Source organism: Haliaeetus albicilla, chromosome 10 (genome assembly GCF_947461875.1).
Source record: "Haliaeetus albicilla chromosome 10, bHalAlb1.1, whole genome shotgun sequence".
Classification (NCBI taxonomy): domain Eukaryota; kingdom Metazoa; phylum Chordata; class Aves; order Accipitriformes; family Accipitridae; genus Haliaeetus; species Haliaeetus albicilla.
The window spans coordinates 20,580,287-20,604,725 of record NC_091492.1 but is presented as its reverse complement, the minus strand read 5'-3'; the positions used below and the strand labels follow the sequence as shown (position 1 = coordinate 20,604,725).

General features: G+C 37.8%; 1 protein-coding gene across 2 annotated transcripts; it reads left to right on the top strand.

The window, feature by feature from the left end:
- The first annotated feature begins 21 nt into the window (after positions 1-21).
- PRMT7 (protein arginine methyltransferase 7) lies at positions 22-22,381 on the top strand. 2 transcript variants are annotated; one of them, XM_069793716.1, is made up of 19 exons: positions 25-89; positions 685-858; positions 1,699-1,735; positions 3,066-3,215; positions 4,869-4,977; positions 5,317-5,429; positions 7,225-7,466; positions 7,606-7,783; positions 8,913-9,040; positions 10,422-10,563; positions 11,047-11,130; positions 12,373-12,420; positions 13,629-13,718; positions 14,393-14,554; positions 16,969-17,043; positions 17,792-17,952; positions 19,068-19,164; positions 19,742-19,896; positions 21,022-22,381. In XM_069793716.1, exons 2-19 carry the CDS (start codon positions 764-766, stop codon positions 21,050-21,052), a joined length of 2,097 nt encoding a protein of 698 aa, XP_069649817.1. In that variant the 5' UTR covers positions 25-89; positions 685-763; the 3' UTR covers positions 21,053-22,381. The 2 variants fall into 2 exon arrangements, 1 of the variants encoding a protein (XP_069649817.1); XR_011326545.1 differs by lacking the exon at positions 21,022-22,381 and having other exon boundaries at positions 22-89; positions 17,809-17,952; positions 19,742-19,867.
- The last annotated feature ends 2,058 nt before the right edge of the window (positions 22,382-24,439 follow it).

Genomic DNA, 24,439 nt, shown 5'->3' with positions numbered 1-24,439 from the left:
GCCGCGCGGTGCATGCCGGGCAGGTGGCGGTCGGCGGGCTGAGGGGGCAGGCGGCGGCGGCCGCGCCGGCGAGGGGCCCCGGGGGGGAGGTGAGGCGGCGGCGGCGGCCGCGCCGGCGAGGGGCCCCGGGGGGGAGGTGAGGCGGCGGCGGCGGCCGCGCCGGCGAGGGGCCCCGAGGGGGAGGTGAGGCGGCGGCGCCGGTTTCGGGCGGGGGAGAGCGGAGAACGCACTCGCCGTCTCCCTTCGCAGCTGCCTCCTGAGGCGGGGGATGGTCCGGGCCTAGGCTGCTCTGCTCGCGGCCGGGCCCGTCCCGAGGTGACGCCCGGCCCCGGCAGAGCTGCCGCTGCCCGGGCGCGGGGAGCGTGGAGCAGGTGCTGGGCTCCGGCCTGGGCCTCCCCTCCGCGGCCCGGGGTCCCGGCGGGGAGGGCACTGCGGCCGCCGGTCCCCTCGGCTCTGCCGCCGCCCAGAGTTTGCGGGTCCCTCCTGACACCCTAGAGAGGGCGGTTGGCCTCCCCCGCCCCGACGTGCGTCGCCTTGGGGACAGATGTTTTTCCTTGAGAATTGACTGGTGGCGTTTTTTTCTGGGCTGAGTTCCTGAACAGGGCTGGGTGACAGGTTTGCCCTAGATGAAGTGGTGTCTGTTGTTTTCACTTGAAGTTTTGTGTTTGTTTTTTTTTCCCACAGCCAGTATTTTGGGTATTACACTGAAGCCAAAGCAGCAAGACCACACGTAATACATAAATAACACAAATTGAGATTGATTATGAAGACCTTTTGTGGAAGAGCTAATCCAACCACTGGTGCAATGGAGTGGTTAGAAGAGGATGAGAACTATGACTACCATCAGGAAATCGCAAGGTATGCTGGAAAAAATAGCTTGTTGTTCCACTAAATGTACGAAAAAGAGCAAACCCAACTTGTTTTTATGACAGTTTTGGGGTTTGTCTCTGTAGAAGCTCCAAGGGCACAAGCTGAACAGACTGTAGGACAGTCTAAATGTTACAGTGCCCTGTGTTGTACAGGGCAGAACTGTAAATGTAGAATTTTGTAAAGTACTCTCCAAGTAGTTTCCTTCTCAATTTTTTAAAATGTTTTCCAAGGTGGTTCTCTTAATGCTGACAGTGAGTGAGTTGTGGCAAAATGCATTGACTAAATTTCTTTTAAATCCTAAGTACAACAAATAATTGCCAGTTTTCTGTTCCTGTAGTGACTTTTTCAGAGCTTAATGTAACACCCAGAGAAATTGGGAAAATTAGATTTTGGGCTATTTTTAAGTAGTGCGACCCATGAAGAAATGGGAACCAAAGAAATTTAAGTCTTGGTAGCAAATGATAGACCATTATTAGGCTGTCTTTCATTGCTATGTATTGCTCTGAATGAACCTCCATCTGTCCCAGCTGTTATTTCACAGCTCTTTGTCCATAGGTTCATGTATTGAGTCCATTGCTGAAGAGAGGATATATGCCAGCAGTTAATGAGTTCATTTATATGCTGATGACCATATCACTGAAATGATGTTATTCCTTAAATTTGGGAAACAGTTCAGATCCTCAGAGTGTGTCAGTTTTCTGTGCATTTATGGGCCATGGGGACCAGGTGCCTTAATAAGAGAAAACGAAGGAGGCTGTATAAGATCTAACAGTTTTGTTGTGCTTTGCAGTAGGTAGTGCATTTGACTTGAATTTTTTTTTTTTGTAGGTCACGCTATGCAGATATGCTTCATGATAAAGACAGAGTAAGTATAGGAGCAAAAAAACTTTTGAATAGTGAGAAAATACGTATTTCCTATCTCTTGAATAGATGTCACTGCAAGATTATACAGGTTTCTCTGAAAGATGAAATGATCAAATTTGTACCCTTTAAGATACCAGACCTGTTCTTAGACCAACATCTGATTATAGTGTTCTGTTGTTTACGGCAGAACATGATATTTACATCAATAGCTGATTTTTGCTGTTCTATGTTTGACAATTTTGACAGAGAGCTCATTAGATGAAATTTCAAAGGCTGTAAATGTGAATCTAGGCTTCTTAGTTCTTATAGGAATGTAAGTAAAGTCTATCTTTGTTATTTTGTGGTATTTTTAGCTCTTATTTACTGCTTAGGATTGAGAAAATCGTGGTACCATATGTACAAGCATGATAAAGTTTGGAGTGAATGGTTTAAATGTTCTTTCTGCTCTAGCCATTTAGTCAACCATTTAGTCAATAACCTTTTTAAAGACTTTTATGGTGTCTATACTACGAGTCTTGAATTCATACTGAGTTGAAACATGCCAGAGAGATCAGGCATTTAATAAGCCATGTAGAGACAGCAAGTTGTGTCTAAGTAATTAAAACAACTCTACTGGAATTATGTATCAAAAGTGTTAACTAGAATGGTTTGGAGAGGGATCCAGCAGACCTTCCAAATTTATAAGGTCCAAAGATAGCGTATTATTTGGAAAGGTTTGATAAATCATTTGGAAAGGAGTGTCTTACAATAGACTGTTATGGAGTAAATATAAGCATATATTTCAATAAATATACTGTAGCTGACAGATGGCAGGATTTGTTTTTTTCCCTGTTGTTATTGCTGGTATGCATGTAGCCCTACTTAATGGCACTTAACCAAAAGCTGGTATTTAATGTTTTCCAATACATAGAGAGGGGAATCTAAATCCAAGATACTGCAGCTCTTTTGCTGTCATAAGCACTGTGTGACTATTTGAGTGCTGCTGCAGGGGAAAAATAATGAGAAAACCAGTAATATCTCACATGGATCTTACTATTATTTTTATATCTAGAAAATGTTTTGCATTTGTAAATTATGTATGCACTGCAAGTAGCTGATTGATCAATGATGAGTGAATAGCGTGATAAAAATTGACATGCTTTAAGTGGACTGATCCCTCCAAAAACACTTGCTTTTGCTGAAAATGGCTTTGGTATGACTATAGCATAAAGAATGCCTGTAGGCTTTCTCCTGATTATAATCTCATAATCTGAGAATACAAGATTTCTCCACAAAAGTTACAAGTATAAATAGATAAAAGGTTGCTGATCTCTTCCCCCCTTCCTCCACAGAATACAAAGTATTATCAAGGTATTCGTGCTGCAGTGAACAGAGTAAAAGAAAGAGGTGAGAAAGCAATTGTTCTAGACATAGGGACTGGCACAGGGCTCCTGTCTATGATGGCAGCTTCAGCAGGTGCAGATTTCTGCTATGCAGTTGAGGTAAGCATTTGTTACTGGTTGCACATACTTTTGCATGCATGTTCATAACCTCTTTTTAGAGCTTTAGCACAGTTGTTCTGTCTGAATGATCAGTGCTGTGGGTGCATTTGCTATTTTGTATTGTGGCTTTTGAAGTGCGAGTTTGATGCTTTTATGTGTGTGAAAAAGACTTAGATCTTACAAGAGTATGGTTGAAAAGACAATATATTTTTCATTCTTGGGATAGCTTCTGCAAATGTACAGATGAACATTATTAAGTTGAGTTTTATAGTGTTCTGTCTTCTCTACTTATCAAAACTCAAGTGTAATATGGAAAACTTGATTAATGTTTTTGAAAAATGTGAGTATTCTCAAACTACATTTGATCTTCATAAGTTTCAGCTCTTGGAGATGGGTTCTCAGACCCACTTAATCGTAACATGGACCCCATCTTAATGAAGAGACTGTCTCAAACTTATTTTTCCATTTCTTTGTGATTAACTAGAGCATCTCCTGTTGTATTGGCCGTTAAAAGAAACATCCTGATGGTCATTAGCCATCATTACTTATCTTAAGGATAACGGGAACATTTTGGCCGGTTAAATTTTTTTTTTTTTTTTTACACATTTGAAAAAACAAAGAGAAGATTCATTTGTCTGTAGGTCATAGTTGAAAGGGTGCACTGTGATTTTTATCCAAGTAAAAATTTACCTTTTTTTTTAATCTAGGATTTTATCAGGGACAGTCATCTTTCATATAGGCACAGGAAGCAATAAGCTCCAGAATAAATTTGTTCACAGCCAGTCGTAGGGAAGAGGCAGTGTCAGAAGTGATGTGGTAGGAGGGGTCTTTTGTCTTCTGCTTAGTAGTTTATTGACCACTCTGGCAGAGGAGGATCACTAGCTTGTGGGAGGAAGGGAGGCCCATGATGGAAAATAAAAGCCTAATCTGAAAAGTCTTGAGAGCTACTGTATTGGCATTCTAATAGCAATACATTATTCCAGTTTTGGAACTTAGGCTAGGTTTCAGAGTGGCCACAAATTTCTTTTCTTAAGTAGTCAGGCTGTGTGGCTGAGTAGAATATTTAAAATTTTTGAGTTTAAAAACTGGATTTGGATGTTAAGCCCTTTCACCACATTCTTCATTGTTCTGCTATTTTCAAGCTAGATATTTTCTCTACTTCGTTCTAAATTAAATAAAAATTCTCTTCACGGTTACGCTGTTAATGAAAGCAGATTTTTGGCATGCTTAAGTGACCATGTCAGTGCTGGTTGTTTGGGGTTCTTTTATTTTATGTATTTATTTATTTTATAGCTTGAGCACATATAAGTCTCTTGGGGCCTCTCTTGATGCATATATGTCTTTATTTTTTAAAATAACAAATTTGTTTAATGTAAACGCTAAAACATTCTTAATGGGTATTCTTGTCTTTCACAAGTTAAATTGGAGAAGCTTTTGGAGACAGCTGATTGTAACAGTGACATTGGAGCTCTATGAACTTTTGAAGTGAGGCTTGATGTCTTGTTTCATGGTAATGAATTTCAAACATAGGAAAAGATACAGAAGATGTTAAAATTTTTGCAGGACTAGATATGCTGCGTTTTGTGTTGGTGTCCTTTCATTTCTGAAAGCTAATGTTAGCTTACTAGTTTGTTACACTCTTGCTATTTACAGGTTTTCAAGCCCATGGCTAATGCTGCTGTGAAGATAGTAGAGAAAAATGGTTTTCGTGACAAGATCAAGGTAATCAACAAGCACTCCACTGAAGTCACAGTTGGGCCAGGTGAGAAAAATAGGCTAGGGTTAAAAAAAATTAGCAAGTACCTCAAAACCATGAAGGAATATGTCTTTTTCTTACTTGCCAAATGTTTTTAATTAAAACAAGCAAACTCTTTACTCTCTAGAGAGTAACACTGGAAATTTACTTCAAAAGGAAGTGTTGTAATAGTATTTCAGTAGTCATTTGTATTTCATAGTAAACTTCTGAAGGAAAATAATCTGCAGTCTTCAGCAGGTTTTCTAACAGGAGTAAGTTTTTGAATGACTTGTGTTTTCAGTGTAGCATCTTTTTGAAAAACTTACATAAAGTCTTAATTTTACAATATTAAATTGTGTCTTTTAGATGGAGATATGCAGTGTCGTGCAAACATCCTGGTAACAGAATTATTTGATACAGAGCTGATAGGAGAAGGAGCTTTACCAACCTACGAGCATGCACATAAATACCTTGTACAGGTAACAAAACAGGAATTGGTAGTGTGTCAGATTTATCCCTAGAGAAACTCTTTTGTCATTTTTGGAGTGGCATAGCGATTATACTTGATTTAGGCTTCTATATAATTTATAAATACATCATCAGCTGTGCTAATTTCTTATTCAGTGAATAATTTACTTGATTCATTCCTAGAATAAAGCTGTTGGAGTACGTATTATAAATCACAGGCTCTGAAATTACACTTAGTTTCTTTGTATTAAAACCAGTAACTTGCTGGTTAACAAATGTCTTTCAGAAAGGCATCCAGTTCTGATTTGGAGCTTTTCTTAGTAGTCTGTTCCAATGACAAATAATTCCCAAGATGTTTTAAAAAATGAATTTCTTTTCTTCTCCTAAATTTGAGGGGCTTCACCTCCCAGTCACTGATTGTTTGGGTTTTTTTTTACTCTGCATGTTTTTTGCCTGTGTGTCCTGGCTTCAGCTGGCATAGAGTTAATTTTCTTTCTAATAGCTGGTATAGTGTTATGTTTGGGTTCAGTATGAGAAGAATGTTGAGAACACACTGATGTTGTCAGTTGTTGCCAAGTAATGTTTATATTAAGTCAAGGATTTTTCAGTTTCTCATGCCCAGCCAGCAAGAAGGCTGGAGGGGCACAAGAAGTTGAGAGGGGACACAGCCAGGGCAGCTGACCCAAACTCTCCAACAGGGTATTCCATACCATGTGATCTTACGCGCAGTATATAAATTGGGGGGAGTTGGGCTGAGGAGGGGATCGCTGCTCGGGAACTAGCTGGGCATCGGTCAGTGAGTGGTGAGCAGTTGCACTGTGCATCACTTGTTATGTATATTCCAATTCTTTTATTATTATTGTCATTTTGTTATTGTTATCCTTATCATTATTAGTTTCTTCTTTTCTGTTCTATTAAACTGTTCTTACCTCAAACCACAAGTTTTACATTTTTTTTTCCAACTCTCTTCCCCATCCCACTGGGTGAGGAGAAGTGCGCGAGCAGCTGTGTGGTGCTTAGTTGCTGGCTGGGGCTAAACCACAACATTGTGGAAATACCGTAAACACTGTAATCAAATTAATATCCACTGGTTTTTTTTGACACATAATCTCTGGGTATAATTTTAGGGCTTTCTCTTTTACCCTTTCTAATTTTTCCCTTTAATCAAAATGTGGATGGCAAAACTTTATTTAGGTTTCTAAGTTTCATTTCACCAGTTTTACATATATAAACAGTAGTACTCTATAACTTTTTACTGCTTTCAACTCTAAATTGTAATTAGTCTTTTTTGTAAAAGCATTGTTCTTGGACTTCACAGTTAGCTCTTAGTTCACAGTGCTTTTTTAGACCAACTTAGGTGTTTTCAACCCTTTAAACATGGATACAGAGTTGTTATTAAATAAATATTTGAGCCATTATTTTTCTTATTTACTCATTGCAATCACAAAGTTGTTTTGATGTTGATAGCTTAGTAGTTATCTGCCTTGAGAAGCTCAAGATAGATCTCATCTCAGAAGGAGAATGGAAATACATGTTTAACTGAGGCTAGTAAAATGATGCTGTTGCATGGTTAATAAAGTAATCTGGCCTTGCTGAACCACACTGAACAGGATAGATACATGTATCATATTTTACAGATAGAGACAAAGTGAAAGTGCTTTGATGTTACAGAAGTCTCTGAAATAATTTGTGTTTAAGATTTCAAAGCTCCCAGTCCAACTTTTGTTTTTTCAATTTATTTAATTCTCATGCATATTAATATGTCAAATTTGTTGAATGCATTTACCCTTTGTTTTGAACACTCAGGAAGGATGTGAGGCAGTGCCTCACAGGGCAACAGTGTACATCCAATTAGTGGAATCCAAAAGAATGTGGTCCTGGAACAAACTGTTGCCTGTTCATGTCGAAGCAGAGGATGGTGAAAAAATTATTGTCTCCCCTTCAGAAATGGAGAACTGTCCAGGTGTTCCTTCTGTTTGTGATATCCAGCTGAACCAGATGCCATCGAATGACTTCACTATCCTTAGTGACGTGGTGACAATGTTCAGGTAAGGTAGGCATTGTTTTGTTCAAAACAAAATTTTCCTGTTAAGCCTTTTATATAAGTTGTGTAGTCAGCTTAGGAAGCTGGTGAGAATTTCTGCAGAATGCTGAACTATTTCTTTTTACAATTTTGATCCTCTGCAGTGTGGATTTCAGTAAGCCAGTAAGGAGTGCTTCTACCTACTATAGAGTGCAGCTGGAGCCTGTAAAATCTGGCAAGGCACAAATCATACTTTCCTGGTGGGATATTGACATGGACCCCTCTGGGAAGATAAATTGCACAATGGCTCCATACTGGGTAAAATCCACTTCTGCTTTCCAGGTAAAATACTGAGCCTTCAGATACTATCATCAGATGACTACCAGTAATTATCTTGAGTAAAGGCCATACTGGGTGTTTTAAGCAGCTGTCCCTTAAACTGTATAGGAACTTTGATAATGTTTTATGTATTGGAAGATGCTAAACAAGCAAAGCATAGAAATGTTATCTTTAGTATGCACCTGTTTTAGGTTTTCTTTAATGTAAAACTTACATTTAAGCTTTAATATAAAGCTTAAAACCTGAAGCTCTCTTCCAGACATTTAATTTTATTTGATTTCATTTTATTTTAATAAAACAAAGATTTTCACATATTTTTCTTAACTAGTCTCTATCCCTGGTCAAAATATTAGTCTCTGGTTTGCTTCCATGTAGTTCTTCTATTAAATTTTCAAGTAAGTGTTAAGTTTATGGTAATATATTTATCCTCCCATAAAAAAGGCTGGTGTGGGAAAATGCTGGGTTGGTACTGGATATTTAGAAGAACAGGAGATCACTATTAAATCAGATTCACATGTTTTTGTATGAATGTATTTACTAGTAGGATCAACTTAGTCAAAAGGAAGCTACAAAATGATTGCACTTACTGTGTTTGAGAATAAAATTTGAAACTATCAAGCTTTAGGGCATTCATTCAGCTTGGAATGAGCAATCAGCTTTGAATATTTGCAGTGCAGAAAATAGCTTTTTGAAACACAAAATAGTTGTGCTGTCATATCAGAGTGACACTGAGTGACCTCATTTGATGCATGAGGCTCCAACCACTGGTCACTGTCAGCAATTCAGTACAGATTTCTAACATAAGTGAACTATAGAGGTGACACTGCATTAATAAATGCAAAGTCTATTTTGGATTTGTTTTTCATTTGATTAAAATACAAGCTTAGCTAGTCAGCAAGCCAGTGGTCTCAGGCTTATTCTGTTGTAAGAAATCTATATAAAGTACATTTATTCAACATATGATATTAGTCCTTATTCAGCCTTGCTGACGTGAACAAGATTCTTTCAACTAGTTGTACATCAGTGCTTCAAAGTTGTGCCCATTTTACTAATTGATTTCCTGCTATTTGTTTACTTTCCATTTACTATTTATGAGTTAATTCTAAAGGTTTTGTTTATCAACCGTTTTCAGTGGAGAGATCACTGGATGCAGTGTGTGTATTTTCTTCCAAATGAGGAGCCAGTTCTCCAGGGTGAGACGGTATACCTGACTGCTTGTCGTGATGAGTACTCCGTGTGGTATAAGCTGCAAAAAGCCAGGTAACAATACATGTGTGTGAAAACAGGTGATGTTTTAATCCAAGCTCAAGTATTTGCTGCTCTTAGAGCAGTTGTTTTGTAGAAGAGCAAGATAAGAACCTAAAGACTAGAAAATTATTAAAAGCCACTTCATGGGTGTCCTGGTTTCAGCTGGGATAGAGTTTACTGTCTTCCTAGTAGCTGGTACAGCACTATGTTTTGAGTTCAGTATGAGAAGAATGTTGATAACACTGATGTTTTCAGTTGTTGCTAAGTAGTGTTTAGACTAAAGTCAAGGATTGTTCAGCTTCTCATATCCAGCCAGCGAGAAAGCTGGAGGGGCACAAGAAGTTAGGATGGGACACAGCCAGGGCAGCTGACCCAAAGTGGCCAACAGGGTATTCCATACCATGTGACGTCACATCTAGTATAGGAACTGGGAAGGCGGGGGGGGGTATCACCACTCGGGGACCAGCTGGGTGTTGGTCGGCGGGTGGTGAGCAATTGCACTGCGCATCATTTGTACATTCCAATACTTTCATTATTACTGTTGTCATTTTATTAATGTTATCATTATCATTATTAGTTTCTTCTTTTCTGTTCTGTTAAAAAGTTCTTTTCTCAACCCACGAGCTTTACTTCTCTTCCCGATTTTCTCCCCCATCCCACTGTGTGTGGGGGAGTGAGTGAGCGGCGGTGTGGTGCTTAGTTGCTGGCTGGGGTTAAACCACGACAATGGGGAATGCACAGGTGAAAAAAACACATGATGCATAAAAACACAGTTGAGGTTTGGACTGCAGGCTCTGCCTTATACCTGGTGGCATTCTGTGACAGAGAAACAAAAAACACTCATGGTAGGTTCCTGGAAATCCTGAAATATAGCTCAGCTGAGCTGGCGTATAAGTAAAGGAGTGAAATAATTGCCATTCAGTTTCTTTTCATTTTCTATTTTCTTAGTCAGCACTGTATTTTTGAGATTAATGCCTTTTGCTCAAATTAAAAGGAGCTTAATCATGTTGGTTGTGATTACAATAGCAGCCAACATCTTTAAAAATCAATGGCAGCTTTAAAAGTTAATGCCTGAATTTTGTGTGCCTTTTTTACTTAGGAATCCAAATGAGTAACTTTTTTCTAAAAAGTCAAAGCCTAAAATACCTAACCATCACAATCAGTGGGAAAGTTTGGGGGGGGTTCTTTGTTTGGTTTTTTAAAAAAGGTGAAAATTTGCTCTTCTTTTCATTTGGAAATGCAAAGCTAAAAAAAGGTCCCTGCAGAACTAGTAAATTTGAATAACAGTGGACTCCATATACATTGATGTGCATACTAGCTAAAATGCATAAATGTACCTGTTTGCAAAAACATGTTATTGATGCAATACAATTTACTGAAATTTTTTCTGCAGAGGACCAGAGGAGAATAAAGCAGATGTTTGTGTTGAGAGTCCTGTTTGTAGATGTCAGGCTCATCTTCTTTGGAATAGACCGCGCTTTGGGGCATTAAATGATCAGAACCGAACATCCCAATACATCAAGTCTTTGATGAAAGTGAGTGCATGTTGCCTGTAGTTTTTTTTGCTTCTGTGATAGATGCGTGTATTGTTTTATCTGCAGTAATTATTTATGGAATTTGTTTCTCCCTTGCTAAAGGACTTTGCTGACAAAGTAGATTTTATTTACATCAGCAGATGTAAGTTATATTTTGTCATGAAAACTTTGGTATTGTAAGCAGCCATTTTTGCATAGGAATTTGTAGCAGCTCTGTGTATTTGTTAGACGAAGTATTAGTAGTTGAATAAAGACACCCAATACATTTTTATGCAAACTTTTTCTGACCTAAAACAAGGGGATTACATGAATGTTTCTTACACTATTCTGTTCTGCTTGAAGTGGTTATATTAATCACTGTATCTCCCAGCCCTTATTTGATATGGAAGTGTATGAAGTGGGAAAACATGCCACCAAAATGTCTAGAATTTGAAAACTTTTTCATCTGGAATAGGAATAACAATGACTATTTAATTTCTGTAGGTTCTGAAAACAGATAGTGTTTGCCTCTGTATCAGTGATGGCAGTCTACTGCCTGTGCTGGCTCACTATCTTGGAGCAAAGCAGGTACAGTACTTCTTCCTGTTTTTCTGATCTTTGCATTTTAGTTTGCTATTTTTAGTTCTCTCATATAGCTCAGCATTTCCAGCCCATTATTTAATTATTTCCAGTGCCTCTACAGTGACAAGTGAGAAGAAGCCTCCCATTGTGTTGAAGTGGAGGTTAAATTCATCTCCGATCAAGCTGAAGTCTAGGGAGATAATCATTACCAGTTTTTATGTTTACCAATGTGTAGCCTTGAATAAAAGTGGTGTTCCTCATTCCCCACTGATTCCTGTTTGCCATCTTGTATCTTGGTGCTTTTGGAAATACTCTTTCTGCCGATCTAAATGTGTGGCAGGATTTTTTGTCTGCTTGTATGGTTCCAGTTCCATAATTGCATTTATTATCTAGTCTGAAATGGAAGGTCGGTAACAGCAAGATAGGAAGCAGTAAGAATACTGAGTCTGTGTGTAAATGAGAGCTACCTGGCTGTCTCACTTATGTATATACTTGATGTGTTCTCTTATAGGGCTCTTCAAACTAAAATCTATTATAGTTGGACTGAATATCTGGGAATGTGTAATGTAATATAATCCTGAGGAAGATGCTTGGCAATTCATAGAAATAAACAACCATGCTGAGTTAAACCAGTGATCCATGGCCCGTGTATTTTTGCCTTCAGTAGTGGCTAGTCACAGATGACCAGGAGAGAGGAAATGAAAGGGCATACACAAAAACTTCAATAATATTTTCCTAGCCCTGTAGCAGCATATTGCCTAACTATTCACCGATTTTGAATAAAACCCAATTTTTTTTTTCTAAGTTCAAAAGGCTGATGTGCTGCATTGTACATCTGAGCTCTTTCCAGCTGATACAGTCAGATCATGTTAAACAATGCTTACAAGGAGTAAGCACTAATGGAGGTTGATTTAAGCACACTGGCAATATGCTTGCATTTGTTAAGGAGTATATATATGCCTAGAGCAAATGTTAATATGCTATGTGCATCTTAAAAATGGAAAATAAATATTTGCATTCTGTTGTTTTTTTTCTCGTATGGCTGTGAAAAGAGCATTATTTAGCCTGTAGTTATTGGGGGTGTTTTTGTTGTTGTTAAAAAGGTACATGACAGTGAGCTGTGGAATAGATGCATGGTTCTTATGAATTATGTTCACTAGGCCATCAAAATAGTTCCTTCATTGTTTGTGTACATATTCAACTAAAAATTATAAAGCTAGTTGACTAACTGTTGTGTATTTTCTTTAGGTGTTTACATTAGAAAACTCTGCTGTGGCCTGTTCTGTCATGGAAAAAGTGAGTATTCAGTTTTCTGTTAAAGCAGTAAATGAACTCATGGCGTTTCTAAGGCCAGAGCTGATGCCTTTGATTGTCCTTGCATCAATTGCTTGGAGGTTAAATCAGTTTAATGAATGTATTTGATCATACAGTTTGACAAGACTGTGGGAGGTGGGATATGTTGGGGGGAAGAGTTCTGATTTTTTCCAAGTAGTTGTACGGAGCTGTATGCAAATACTTGGAGGAATACATCCTGTCAGAGATATATCCAATCTCATAGCTTTAGCCACAAGCTGAATCAGCCACTGGGGAAGTTGAGCTGAGTAGCGGGAATTATGGTTGCCAGTGCTTGATCTCTCCTTGCAGATGCCTGTTGGCTTGTCTGCTTAAGCTACTGCTCTGCTGCCCTCATTGCGTTGGTGATAAAAGCCAAGCTGTTTGTTTCTGAGGATTAATGGAATGTCAGAGCATCCCGTAGCTGGCACCAGTCTTACCTGGGAAGTGGCATCTGGCAGTTGTGTCTTCCAGCTGAGACAAGTTGGGAATGCCTGCTCTGCTGTTTGGCTCTTAGGAGATAGCAAGCAGTGGGTCTTAACTGGAAGTGATGTTTCAGCTGCTTCCTTAGGGTAGAGCACAGAAGGCCCTGCCGGTGGAGTGGAGGCTGTTTGGGAGAGGCAGCTGATACCTAAGAAGTGACTGGAAGCAGCTTCCCAAAGTCTTCGTTCAGCTGTGTCGTGTTTTAGTTGGCACTATATATTTGAAAGAGGTGTATCTCAGCATGTGGCTTAGGAGTACAAAAACATTAATGGTAGGCAAATTAGGATGCAAACCTGGTCTCAAACAGAAGCCAAATATACAATGTATTCATGGTTGAAGTAATTTTTATCTTTCTTGACTGTCCTTCCCATATGCTTCAAAGTACACATGAATGAAGGTGAGGCAACTTTTGTGTTACCTGCCTTTTTATGTACTTAATTGAAGGAATACGTAGGGCATGCGCTTTAGTTCACTAGGTGTGACATGTTGGCTCTAAGTCCATGCACCCTTCAAGAATAGACTTGTATCATCCTGGTGAGTTATGGTAGGCAGTTTTTCAAAAATCTCTTTGGGCTATTGGTTTCTCTTTTGTTTATTTTAATAAAATAATTAGTTTAGTATGGGTTTGAGTCTCTGCTGTAGCTTTTGACTAAGACAGTATACTACTTCCTCCCCCCCCCCCCCCCCAGTTTTTTAAAGCAAATCATCTTGACGATAAAATTAAAATAATAGAAGCACGTCCCGAGTTGCTGACGACTTCTCATTTGGAAGACAAAAAGGTATGTTACAGTTGTCCAATACTGAATTGCAGTGGGGTAGTGGGGAGTGGAAAGTGAAGATGAATCTTGCTTTCCTACTGTGCTACTGTAACCACAATGAATCCCATTATATCCCAGCTCATATAAAGTGTAATGAGTAGATGGTTCATACCTTGTCCCACTGAAACTAAATGAAGCTTAGTGTAAAGACTGTGGGAGGGTTTTCACTTCGTTTTTGAAAGGGTATGACTTTCCCTTCCTGCATATAATCTATACCAGTTGTAAGGGCAGTTAAACTGGTTTAACTCCATATGTTCTACTAGGCTGTAGCTCTTCTTTCTCAAGCCACTCAGAAGATTGCAGTCTATTTGGAAGTACTAACATCCTTAAATTAAAAACTCCAAAATTCTGTGACTCTTACTACAAAGCCTTCCAACCTAAAACTGCAATATTTTCTCAAACTTTGTTGCAGGAAAATTGATTTTAAAATTTGCTAACTAAAACCACAAAAATACGTCTGTTGTGCAGTGTATGCAGTATGCATTAATTAAATCCTTATGGAACAGCAGAAGTTTTTATCTAGCTGACTTCACTTGCTATATTGCATCTTCAACTACTGAAGATACAAACAGCCTGTGTTATTGAGTCGTTGTTCTTTATTTTAATGCTTTTTATCTCCTTCTTTCTTTGCCAAGATTTCTGTTCTTGTGGGAGAGCCATTTTTTACTACAAGTTTGTTGCCGTGGCATAACCTGTATTTCTGGTATGCTAGGACAGCTGTGACCAGTCACCTTACCAACAATGTCACCATCCTACCTCAATCTGCGTCTTTGCACATGATGATTGTGGAATTTCAGGTGAGATTGTTCAGAGCTATCCATTACACAGATTCACTTAAAATTGAGTACCCTGCCAGGATTTTTTAATGACAAGTTTATCTCATCTTAATACTGTTCATGTCAATATGTTTTGCACTTGCCACCCGAGAAAAGAATATTTGACATCTTGAAGAGGAGTTTTGCTATTTCAGCCATCTTTTGTCAGAAAAATAACTTGAATAACTTTACCATTTTAAATGAAAGGGCTGAATGTTTTTAAATAGTTCTTTAGATTAGAGAGATATTGCTGAAGCATGTGAGAATTGTGATTATTTATAAAATTAGATATTCTGCAAAATAACAGGTTTTAAAATGATGCTTTATAAGACTAGGCAGGATTCATAATTGCATGTTCTTTTTTTTTTAACCACTTGAGGCTGTGCACAGTTCTAAATTTGAGCATAATACGGGTCACATCTTAAAAATACTTTGAAAAGTCATCTTCCAGAAATTGTACAAAGGTATAAACTTCTTTGCAGTTATTAAGGACTTGGTCAGTAAAGATTGTGGAGTTCACCTACAATAACAATGGAAATAAAATAAGTACTTTCATAATTAATATGCAAAGTTTTTATCCAGTAGCTTAAGTGAAGGAATTCTTTAGTCTGAAATTGCGTAACTAAATTGTACATATCTGTAAATTAAAAAACAGCCTATAATCTAATGTATTTTCACATAAACATAACCTTCAGTTTATCTGTTAAAAATGCCAGCTCTTTTCTCTCTCTTTTCTTCCCTCTGCTTCACTAGCTGCGTAGTTTTGTGTCTGAGTTTTGTGTCTGAGCCCTTAATGGTTTCCTTATTCAAATGCTCTTTAACCTGGTTCTCTTACTTCCGCCTTTGATTTGTGCATGTGAAAATATGTACGTTCTTTTTCCCTCTGGGACTAATCAACTATGCTGCATGTTTTTACATACCTTTTTGCTTTCTGCAAAAATTTAGAGAATTTAAATTTATACTGAGTAAATAATGTAAATCTGAATCTATACTGGGTAAATAATGTAAATCTGAATCTTGTAATAGAAAGCAGATGTTTAAGACTAATCAACAGTAATCAGATTGAAATAAGCAGTTAATTTTAATTCCATGCTTTCTTATCTAGAGGATTTGCTTCCCTAGAACTCAAAGAATTTTGTAAGGAAGTAAGCATTATTCTTTTCATGTCCTGGTTGAGGAAACTGAAGCCTGCCAAGTGATGACTTAAGATTATTTAGCAATCTCGTAGCAGAATGTAGAGTGACATTCATGTCACCCAAACCTCTGTTTTACACTTTTATGTACAGGGTTGTGTTCAGAGATGATTCCACATAGTTATTTTGGTAGAACATTTAACCTGTGTTTAGTTCCATTAAGCTCTTCCAAAACCTATTGCTTTAATTTCACATTTTCCTCTGTTCAGTGGTGAATCTAGACTCAAAGACTAGCATCTGTGGGGTTTTTTAAATAACCTATGCATTTACCAGTTCTTGGTTAGACAGAAGGAAGAAACGTGTTGTAAGGTATTTTGCAGAACTGGTTCTGTAGGCTGTTCTGTCTTGTCAGAATAGGGATATGTCATTATAGTTAAGCAATTAGCAAAAGCTAGATCCAGGAGAAAGAATTGAATGACGTTACTTCAGTTATAAACCTGTTTAGGCCATAATTGCATTTAGGGAGCAGGATGCTACCTATCTGATTTGATAGTTCTGTCAGGCATACCATTCAGAGATTCTAGTCCATGCTGTATTCAGGCATAAATTGTAACAGCATTTATTTAAATTTATAGTAGTCCTGCTGCCATCTTGGAAAGCAGGAACATTTGAAGTTGCTAAGTGCAACAATAGGCAGGTAATAAAATGTATATATCCACAGCTAGTGAATGTTCTTGTTCTATTAAGAGATAATTAATGCGGTCTAAGGAAAGGCAAAAGTTGTATTGAATCATTGTCTGTCCAGTGGATTGCTAAAGTCAATGAGAGGCATAGTATGAAGTGCCTAAAATGATTTTAACTAATCTTTAGAGTGCTAAAGGGAAGTGTGGTAGTCCAATAGGCTGTAAGATGTCTAATGCAACTGGGAGCACATACCTGTGCTGGGTAGTGGAAATGGGGGGGCTGTAAGGATTTAACCTTGGCAAATCCATACCTCCTCTAAAGTAAACTATGCATAGAGATGGTAGGAAATGTGGCACATTCTTTAGAGCAGTTGAAAACAGTGGCTAAAGAATTAACTGACTTGCAAAATATTTTCCCAGAATTACACTGTCTTCTGATTCTTGCAGTAGTTCTAATTGTTTAGGAATGTATAGATAGTAAAGAGTCTGTATCTGGCTTGTTACCAAAGGTCTAATCTACAGCTAAAATTATTCTTTTTACTTTAATAAAACCAAACAAAATCCTGTTTTCTTTTTTTAGGACTTATGGAGAATCCGGAGTCCATGTGGCACCTGTGAAGGTTTTGATGTCCAGACTATGGATGATATGATTAAAGTAAGTCACAGCAAAAGAGAACAAAACTCACCTTGGCTTAAAAAAAAAGTATTTAGTGACTGTAGAAAAATTTATACATTAGGCAGAACACCATTGTTCTCATTTTTCATAAATATGGTGGCTAAATAGCAATACTGTTCTTGCAAAACAGTAACTTCTGTGGTATGGGTTTTGGCGTTGTATGTTTCTTCTCATTTGTCAAGCTCTTCAGTACTTCACACTGTTTTGAAAATACTTCATTCAGAAAGAAAAATACAGTTCTCAAAATTTTACTCTGATCTTGAAATCAAATCATCTCGGAATTGTTCATAGACAAATCCTGCTGCCCTTACTTGCCCTTGCAGGTACTTTTGAAAGAGAAAAAGGCTTTTTGACTTCTGAGAAATAGATATGAAGAGTGAGATTTATTTGTATCAATTTCTAGAGCTGTATGGTTGATATCTGTATTTGAGTTAACCATTTAGATTGCCTTTATAGTCATTGTGGAGGAGTATAGGCAGTTCTAGAGTAGAAGAAAATTTAAATGCATTGTATTTTGAAAGTGCCTGTTTCACTACTGAGGACCATAGTCATAGCAATTAGTTCATGCATCTAGTACATATTTTCCTTGTGCCTAAGAAGTGCAATCCTGTCCTTTTGCAGCTTTATTGCTTAAATACTCAGGGTTCAGGACACATAATTAATTTGAAAACAAGGACTGTGTGCCTTTGGATTGTTTTCAGGTAGTTTTATTACTTTCTTTCTTCAGAATTCTCTGAATTTTAGGGAATCCAGGGAAGCAGAACCTCACCCTCTGTGGGAATATCCTTGCAAGTCACTCTCTGACCCTCAGGAAGTTTTGACATTTGACTTCAGAAAGACTGTACCACAACATGGTCTTGGCACAGAGGGTTCTGTAAATCTTTTACGGTGAGTTTTCTCATTGCAATAAATACTCTTATCATCATCCATTTTTGTTACCTCATATTCAAGCTCTTTGTGTATTACAGTTAACTAGTGGGAACATACTTGACATTTAATAATGTGACCTAAAGTTGTGGAAGTTACTCTGACACAAATTTCCTGTGGCCATTCACAATAAGCTATAACAATAAGGGTAATTTCTTAGATAATATCCATGTATTTAAAAAATAACATTTTTCTAGATGTTACCATGATTTAAAACTTAAATAGATTAATTTAGAGTTTAGAGAAAATAAACGATTGTCTGGATGTTTTTAATCTTTGCATTTGTTCCCTGTTGCTGAGTTCTTGCAGAAAAAGCTCCTATTAACTTTCCAAATTATTCTGTTTAATAGCTTTAAAGTGTATGCTATTCTTCCTTTTAACTATAATTCTGACCATCTTGATATTTGTCATGTCTTCTGAGGTATTTTTCACTATAATCTAACTACAGATTGTACTTAATTCTGTTCAAACTTGAAATGCTGTTAAGAATTAAAAAATGGCAAAGTTATTTTTAACAATCTAGAGCTTATGTAACTCAAACAGTGCTGTAATCATATGATTCTCTTTATGAAACAAAATTCAAGGTTTCACAAAATCCAGAACCATCTGCATGGGGTCTCTGTGTGTTTGCACCCGTTGTTGTATTTACAGGCAACATGCTAGCATGACCTCTGTGCTCCTTGTGGAGCAGACACTTGGAAGTGAGATGGTATGTGTGGTAAATATTTCCTCAAAATTCAGAAACAATAGGAGCTGGGGTCTCTGAAGGAAGTACTCTCCAAATATGCCATATAATTTATGCCATGTTACTGAGTGCCTGTTAAATGACTGTGGTTCTGAGCAGATTTAGTTACAACATATTCTCCTCTTCCTTGTCTATTTTAGATTTCATATCTGCAAATACTTTAAAAGTTGCTACCCATTTACCAAATCATTCAGCTCTTCAACTTTTTTTCAAAGAAACAAGTTATTCATGCTTTTACAGCTCTCACCTAAACTATGTGAGGAATGGATGTAGTGTTTAAGCCGTCGGTATTGTATAAAGTAACAGGTTTTGATCCTCCACCTCTCCCCAGAAAAGGAAAGAGCCACGGAGCAGTTCTGTGGATGGAATATCATCTTGCTGCTGATATCTCTGTTAGTACAGGACTGATGCAAATTTCAAATGAAAAGGTATTTCTTCAGTCTAATTTATTATGTCAAAGTCTATAGGATTACAGTGCTGAAAAATGGGTCGCTGTTGGGCATGCTTGGTTTATGTAGTGCTCTTTGTTACGCTGTTTGAATACTATGTAGACAAAACTACTAGAGGCATCTGTTCATGGTTTTAGGAGGAGCAGGAGATGTACCTTAAAATGGGAGACTCTGAATTGGATCCAAATGCTTCCATAGTTTGGAACCACATTCAGAACTTAAATATGATGCTTGCTCAAAGTAGAATTTATTCATACAAATTCCTTTTCTCAGTTTAACAAATGCAAAAATTTTGAGGGGAAGGAGTAAGTATTTTCAGTACTCTAAGTATTCTTTGACCAAATCCATTTTTTTCCTCTACGGTGTCACTGTGCAGTGTAGCATATGGTATTTTGAAGTTATGTATTCCTGCAATGGAATGAATGGATGGCAATGAAAGCGATAACTATCCGATCATTGTATCGGAACTGGGAACAAGAACTCTTACTGTATTATTACTGTCTAGTAATAATATCATAGAGTTCTGACTGCTTTCACTTTTAACTCTCTCCTATAGGGAAACTGTGAATGGAATCCCCACTGCAAGCAAGCTGTCTATTTCTTCAGTTCTGTTATTGAATCAGAAATTCTGTCAGACCCTCCTAGTGCTGTCTCGTATGCTATAAATTTCGACACAAAGACAGGAGAGATTGCCATGGATTTTAAGCTATTGTAAAATACTTTCCTCTTACTCATATTCCTAAATTGTATTAAACTTTACATAGTATTTTTTTTGTATGGCAGAGGGATTTTTTTATTGTGCTCAGAGAGCAAACTGTCTGTTCTGAAATGTACTTGAAATCTTATTAGTTTTGTTTTCAAAATATATAGTTGGGGAGGTAGAGAGGAACCTTTTCTTAAGGGCAGGTTTTCCTGACAGGGTTTATATACATACATACACATACTTGTTATTATCTGTTTTAGTAAAACTCTGGTATTTGGGGGGTTTGAATAGTGTTATGGAGCTACAAAACAGTTGACTTACTGACTATTGCATGGCATATCTGTGGGTGAAAAACTAAAAAAAACTAAACCTTACGCTAGCATTAGATAAAAGTGAGTTAAACTCATCTACTTCTAGGCTTTGGTCTTGTCACTGTAAAATGGGAAATAATCTTCAGAGTGCACAAAAAGAAATCCCAAGTCAAGCTACATATGTATATTTGTACACTTAATAGGGAGAAGGAAACAGTTTAGCTGCTTGCAGACTTGTGTAAGTTGTGGCTAGTATTAAACTGAAATGGTCAGTGAATTAAAGTGACAGTGTTTTTGCACTGACATTCTGCTAGAGTCTGAGATGCTGCATTTCTGAAGAGACATTTGCCAAACAGTGACCGAAGTCTGGAAAGGTGTAACTGGAAATTAGAAAATGTACATATTCAGGTTAATTGGAAAAGAAACAAAAGAAAGAGAGCTGTAGTCTAAAAAACTTGCAAATCTTTAGGAGATATGTAATATGCATTATAAGATCAAAAATGCGGCCTTATACTCATTCGATTAGAGGTCTAAATAGTATCTGCCAGATTAGCCAAGTTGTGTGTTGTTCTGCAATAGCACATGTCCATAACTGAGGTTTTCTTAGTTGCATTCCAAATCACATTGGCAGACATTGTAGTGTGTGACCATGTGTGTGCAATTAATTCTGCTTTAGATGAACAATCAATTGGTATATCCGTTTCGTATGTGTGACCTATTAAGGGAAGTAGAAAATCAATGTACTGCCTGTCCTAAATTATGTCAGCCAGCCAGCTGCAGGGATAACTGCTTACCAAAGCTACTCCTACTTCCTCTGAGCAGTGACTTCAGCAAAGTGAAAGGAATGCCATAAAGAAGCCATGAGGGAGCAGGAGCCTACTCCACTTTGCTTTCCTGGTCACCATGACAAATAATTCTGGTGAGTAGGAATTTTTCCTCTTTCTCTTCCTAGGAGTGTGATCATATTTGTAGACCTGCAAGCCATCTGAAATATTCCTCAATTTTTCAGAACTATTTTCCTGACAAAGGCCTTTACACTTAATGGATGTAAGGCAGCAATGAAATACGTGATTAATGTTTTTCACTAGAACAGAAACCCTGAAGCTCATACTGAGATCTGTGGATTTCACTTTTCAATACTGTACTTGTAAGATGCTTAACTTCAGACTCTCATTTCTTACAAACTTTTCTGGAATATATAGGTTACTGTTCATTAAACAATTGTTCCTAATTTTGATACACTGTGCCTAGCCCACAGAAAGTATGGTGGCACAAATCTGTTTGTTATATGTTGGGAACATAAGCTGTACCACTGTAAAGGAAACAATAATATGGCCAAGTCTTCTAAATGGTAAAGGCTTGGCCCTTTATAATAATAATAAAAAAAAAAGCACAGAGACAGTTGTGCAGGTCTGAATGCATAAGGCTTGCATTGTGTAGTTTCTCATCTCCTGGAGGAGGTAACACAGCAGAAAAAACTTAGATGCTTCCTCCTGTGTTTGCTCATGGCCTGACACAGAAAGCATGAGCTGCTGTTCTTGTTCTGCAGTAGGAATAGCTTCTGAAGGTGCTTTGCGTTTAACTGCACACATGATTCTGTATTTAACAGAAGCATACAGTGTTCCGAAGGGAACACAGAACTAATAGACAGCAATATATTAGAATTTTTATGTTTTAAAAATAAAAGGTGGAACAAAACCACAACTGAATTTACAGTATTTTAATGTCTAGTGTTAACTTTCTCAAAGATAACTGTCTATGTATGTGCCTGAATCATACTTTCTAAGAAAAAAAAAAACCACACAGATAAATTTGCTAAAATGCCAAAGGGAGGGAATCTACATTGATGGGAATTTGTATTTTGTTATCACTGTTATATATGTTGAAGATATGTGGGCACTGAGGTAGATACTAGGCATGGTGACTGAGAGGTATTTTTAAACCCTTTTGGTATTGTGAGACTCGGGACTATTGACATTCTTAGAGGTGGGTGTAGTGAGAGTGAAGGGCATAGGCTATATGTAGTAGCTAGCATATCTGTAGAACTGTGCTTCCAGAATGAACTGTGACAATATGAATCACATTATCTGCATGTGAGGAAAAACAATCTTAAATTTTTATACACCTGGAGCAGTAATTGTATTGCAGCTGTCAAAAAAAATAAAAGGCTGGAAAGCTGGAATGCTGAGCATATTTAAGCACCTGTGGGTTCCTTAGAGGAGCAAAGTCTGGTGGATGTTCTCAAGAAACCTTGTGCATGTTTTAATTCACCGTGAGTGTGATAAACATCACTAATGCTTGCTTGTTATGCTTATGCATTTAGACAGGCACTGAAACTGCTTTGAGGATTTGGTTAAAACATGCTGGAAGCTGTTAGGTTGAAGCTAAACCCTTACCCCATGTGTGGTTTGAATGTTCTGACATAAGTCACACCACTCATTAAATTCTGGTACATACAAAACATAGCTGTGTTGATAGGAATCTAGGTGACTCCAAAGAGGTTTGTTCACGTGTAATTAGGAGTATTCAGTGTATGTATCAGTCTTCCTTGACTTCTGTGAATTCTTCAGGTTGGACTTAAAAATCCAGTGTGATCTGTAAATCGTGAAAAACAGCTGCTTATAGGGGGATACTTGGCCATTCCTTATACACATATGCAAAAACAAAACAAAAAAGTACTTCTATCTTTGTCCTCTTCCACAGGGCATTTTACTGCAAGCACACACATGGGGGAGGAAAGCCACTTTATCAGAAAAACACATCTACCCAGTAGCAGCATTCAGACTCCTATTTGTTCCCAGACCTGATAGAAGCATTGCGATGATGTGCTGAGTTGGAAGAGCTTCTGGCTACTGGCATCCTAATAAGCAGAGCAAGAATCTTATTTTCTCTTGGAAGTAACTTATTCTTTGTGGCCACCACAGGCAATTTTTTTTCTAAATGACAAGAGCTTTGATCCTGACTAGCCTGCAGGCATAGATGCATGTTTTAATAGAAACAGGATCCCCTGCCACCACTGACCTAATAGTATTACAGTTCATATATTGCCTGAGAGCCAGTGTATAACTGGCAGATTTTTTTAATGTGGCACAAGAGATGCTTTGCCTAAAGACATAGGTTTTATTCAGGTATTAAAAATAATCATAAACTACAAAGTTTTGCCATTCACATTTAACTTCCCTGTTGTAGTTTTGCTGCAAAAATAATAACTTTTCGGTAGCTCTGAATTGTAATGAAAGTTCTACTAATAATTGGTGGTTATCACTCTACAAATCCACAAGAGGGTGCTGAGAATCCACTTCTAACTTTGTAGTGCATTTTCAGATGGTGTTTACTTCTGATAAGGAAAAGTGCACAGACTTGCAATGCACCTGCCTCGTGCAAATAAAACGCTTGTGATGTTATGAGATACACTGTACATACATGCACTGAAATGGAAAACTAGTATAAAAAGTGACAACTGCTAGTAAGACTAATACAGACTGCACCTACCATAAAAAGCAGGCAGGCAACAAAGCATCTCATGCTGAATACACAGAATGAGTAATACTCTTAGGACAGTGAAATTGTGCTTCATTAAGACCATGACAAGTCCTGCATTTTAAAGGGTGTTTTTTAAGTAGTGGCAGCTGCAAGTTTGTTGCTTTATTTGCAGAACTGGTACCTTTTGTCTGAAGGCTGGGCAATTCAAGGACTGAGATCCCAGAGCTTGCTTTTTTCCTTCATTAGTCCCTTTGAAACTGCTCTGTGTAGGCTTCCTGCATTTAACAAGATAGAGGATGCAGCTCGGGACTAATTCATTTAGTCACTCATCTTTTGTATTCTATTTGTAGTTACAGCTGGTTGTTAGGAAGGGAAGAGACTATTACAGCTTCCCAGTGTTAGATTTTTCCAGTGACGATTGTGAGCTGAATACAATGGGTGCTTGTCTTGTCATTCTACCTTGTTGACTCCAATGGCATTGCAGAATGTTAATTTGGTTTGGTACTTAATCATTTTAAAACTTCACGTTTCCAGGCTCTTAATGGAGGTTAATGATTAAGATGCTTCTCAGAGAGAGGTATGTGTTGTCATCCCCATTTTTCAGATGAGAAAAAAACTTAAGTGTGCTTTGTGTGGGTGTTGAAGTGTTTCATCTGCCCCAGGCTCACTATAAGATTAGGGCCTCAGAGCTAAAAATGACTTGCTCAAGGCCATGCAGAGTAAACTAATCCCCTGACTCCCTTGCTCTGCTTTAATC

Excerpts from the sequence above, each read along its gene's own strand:
- PRMT7 (XM_069793716.1), top strand. The coding sequence starts at position 764 with ATGAAGACCTTTTGTGGAAGAGCTAATCCAACCACTGGTGCAATGGAG. Across the intron at positions 12,421-13,628 it reads CCTGTTCTGTCATGGAAAAA|TTTTTTAAAGCAAATCATCT; the intron begins GTGAGTATTCAG and ends CCCCCCCCCCAG. Across the intron at positions 14,555-16,968 it reads TGATGATTGTGGAATTTCAG|GACTTATGGAGAATCCGGAG; the intron begins GTGAGATTGTTC and ends TTCTTTTTTTAG.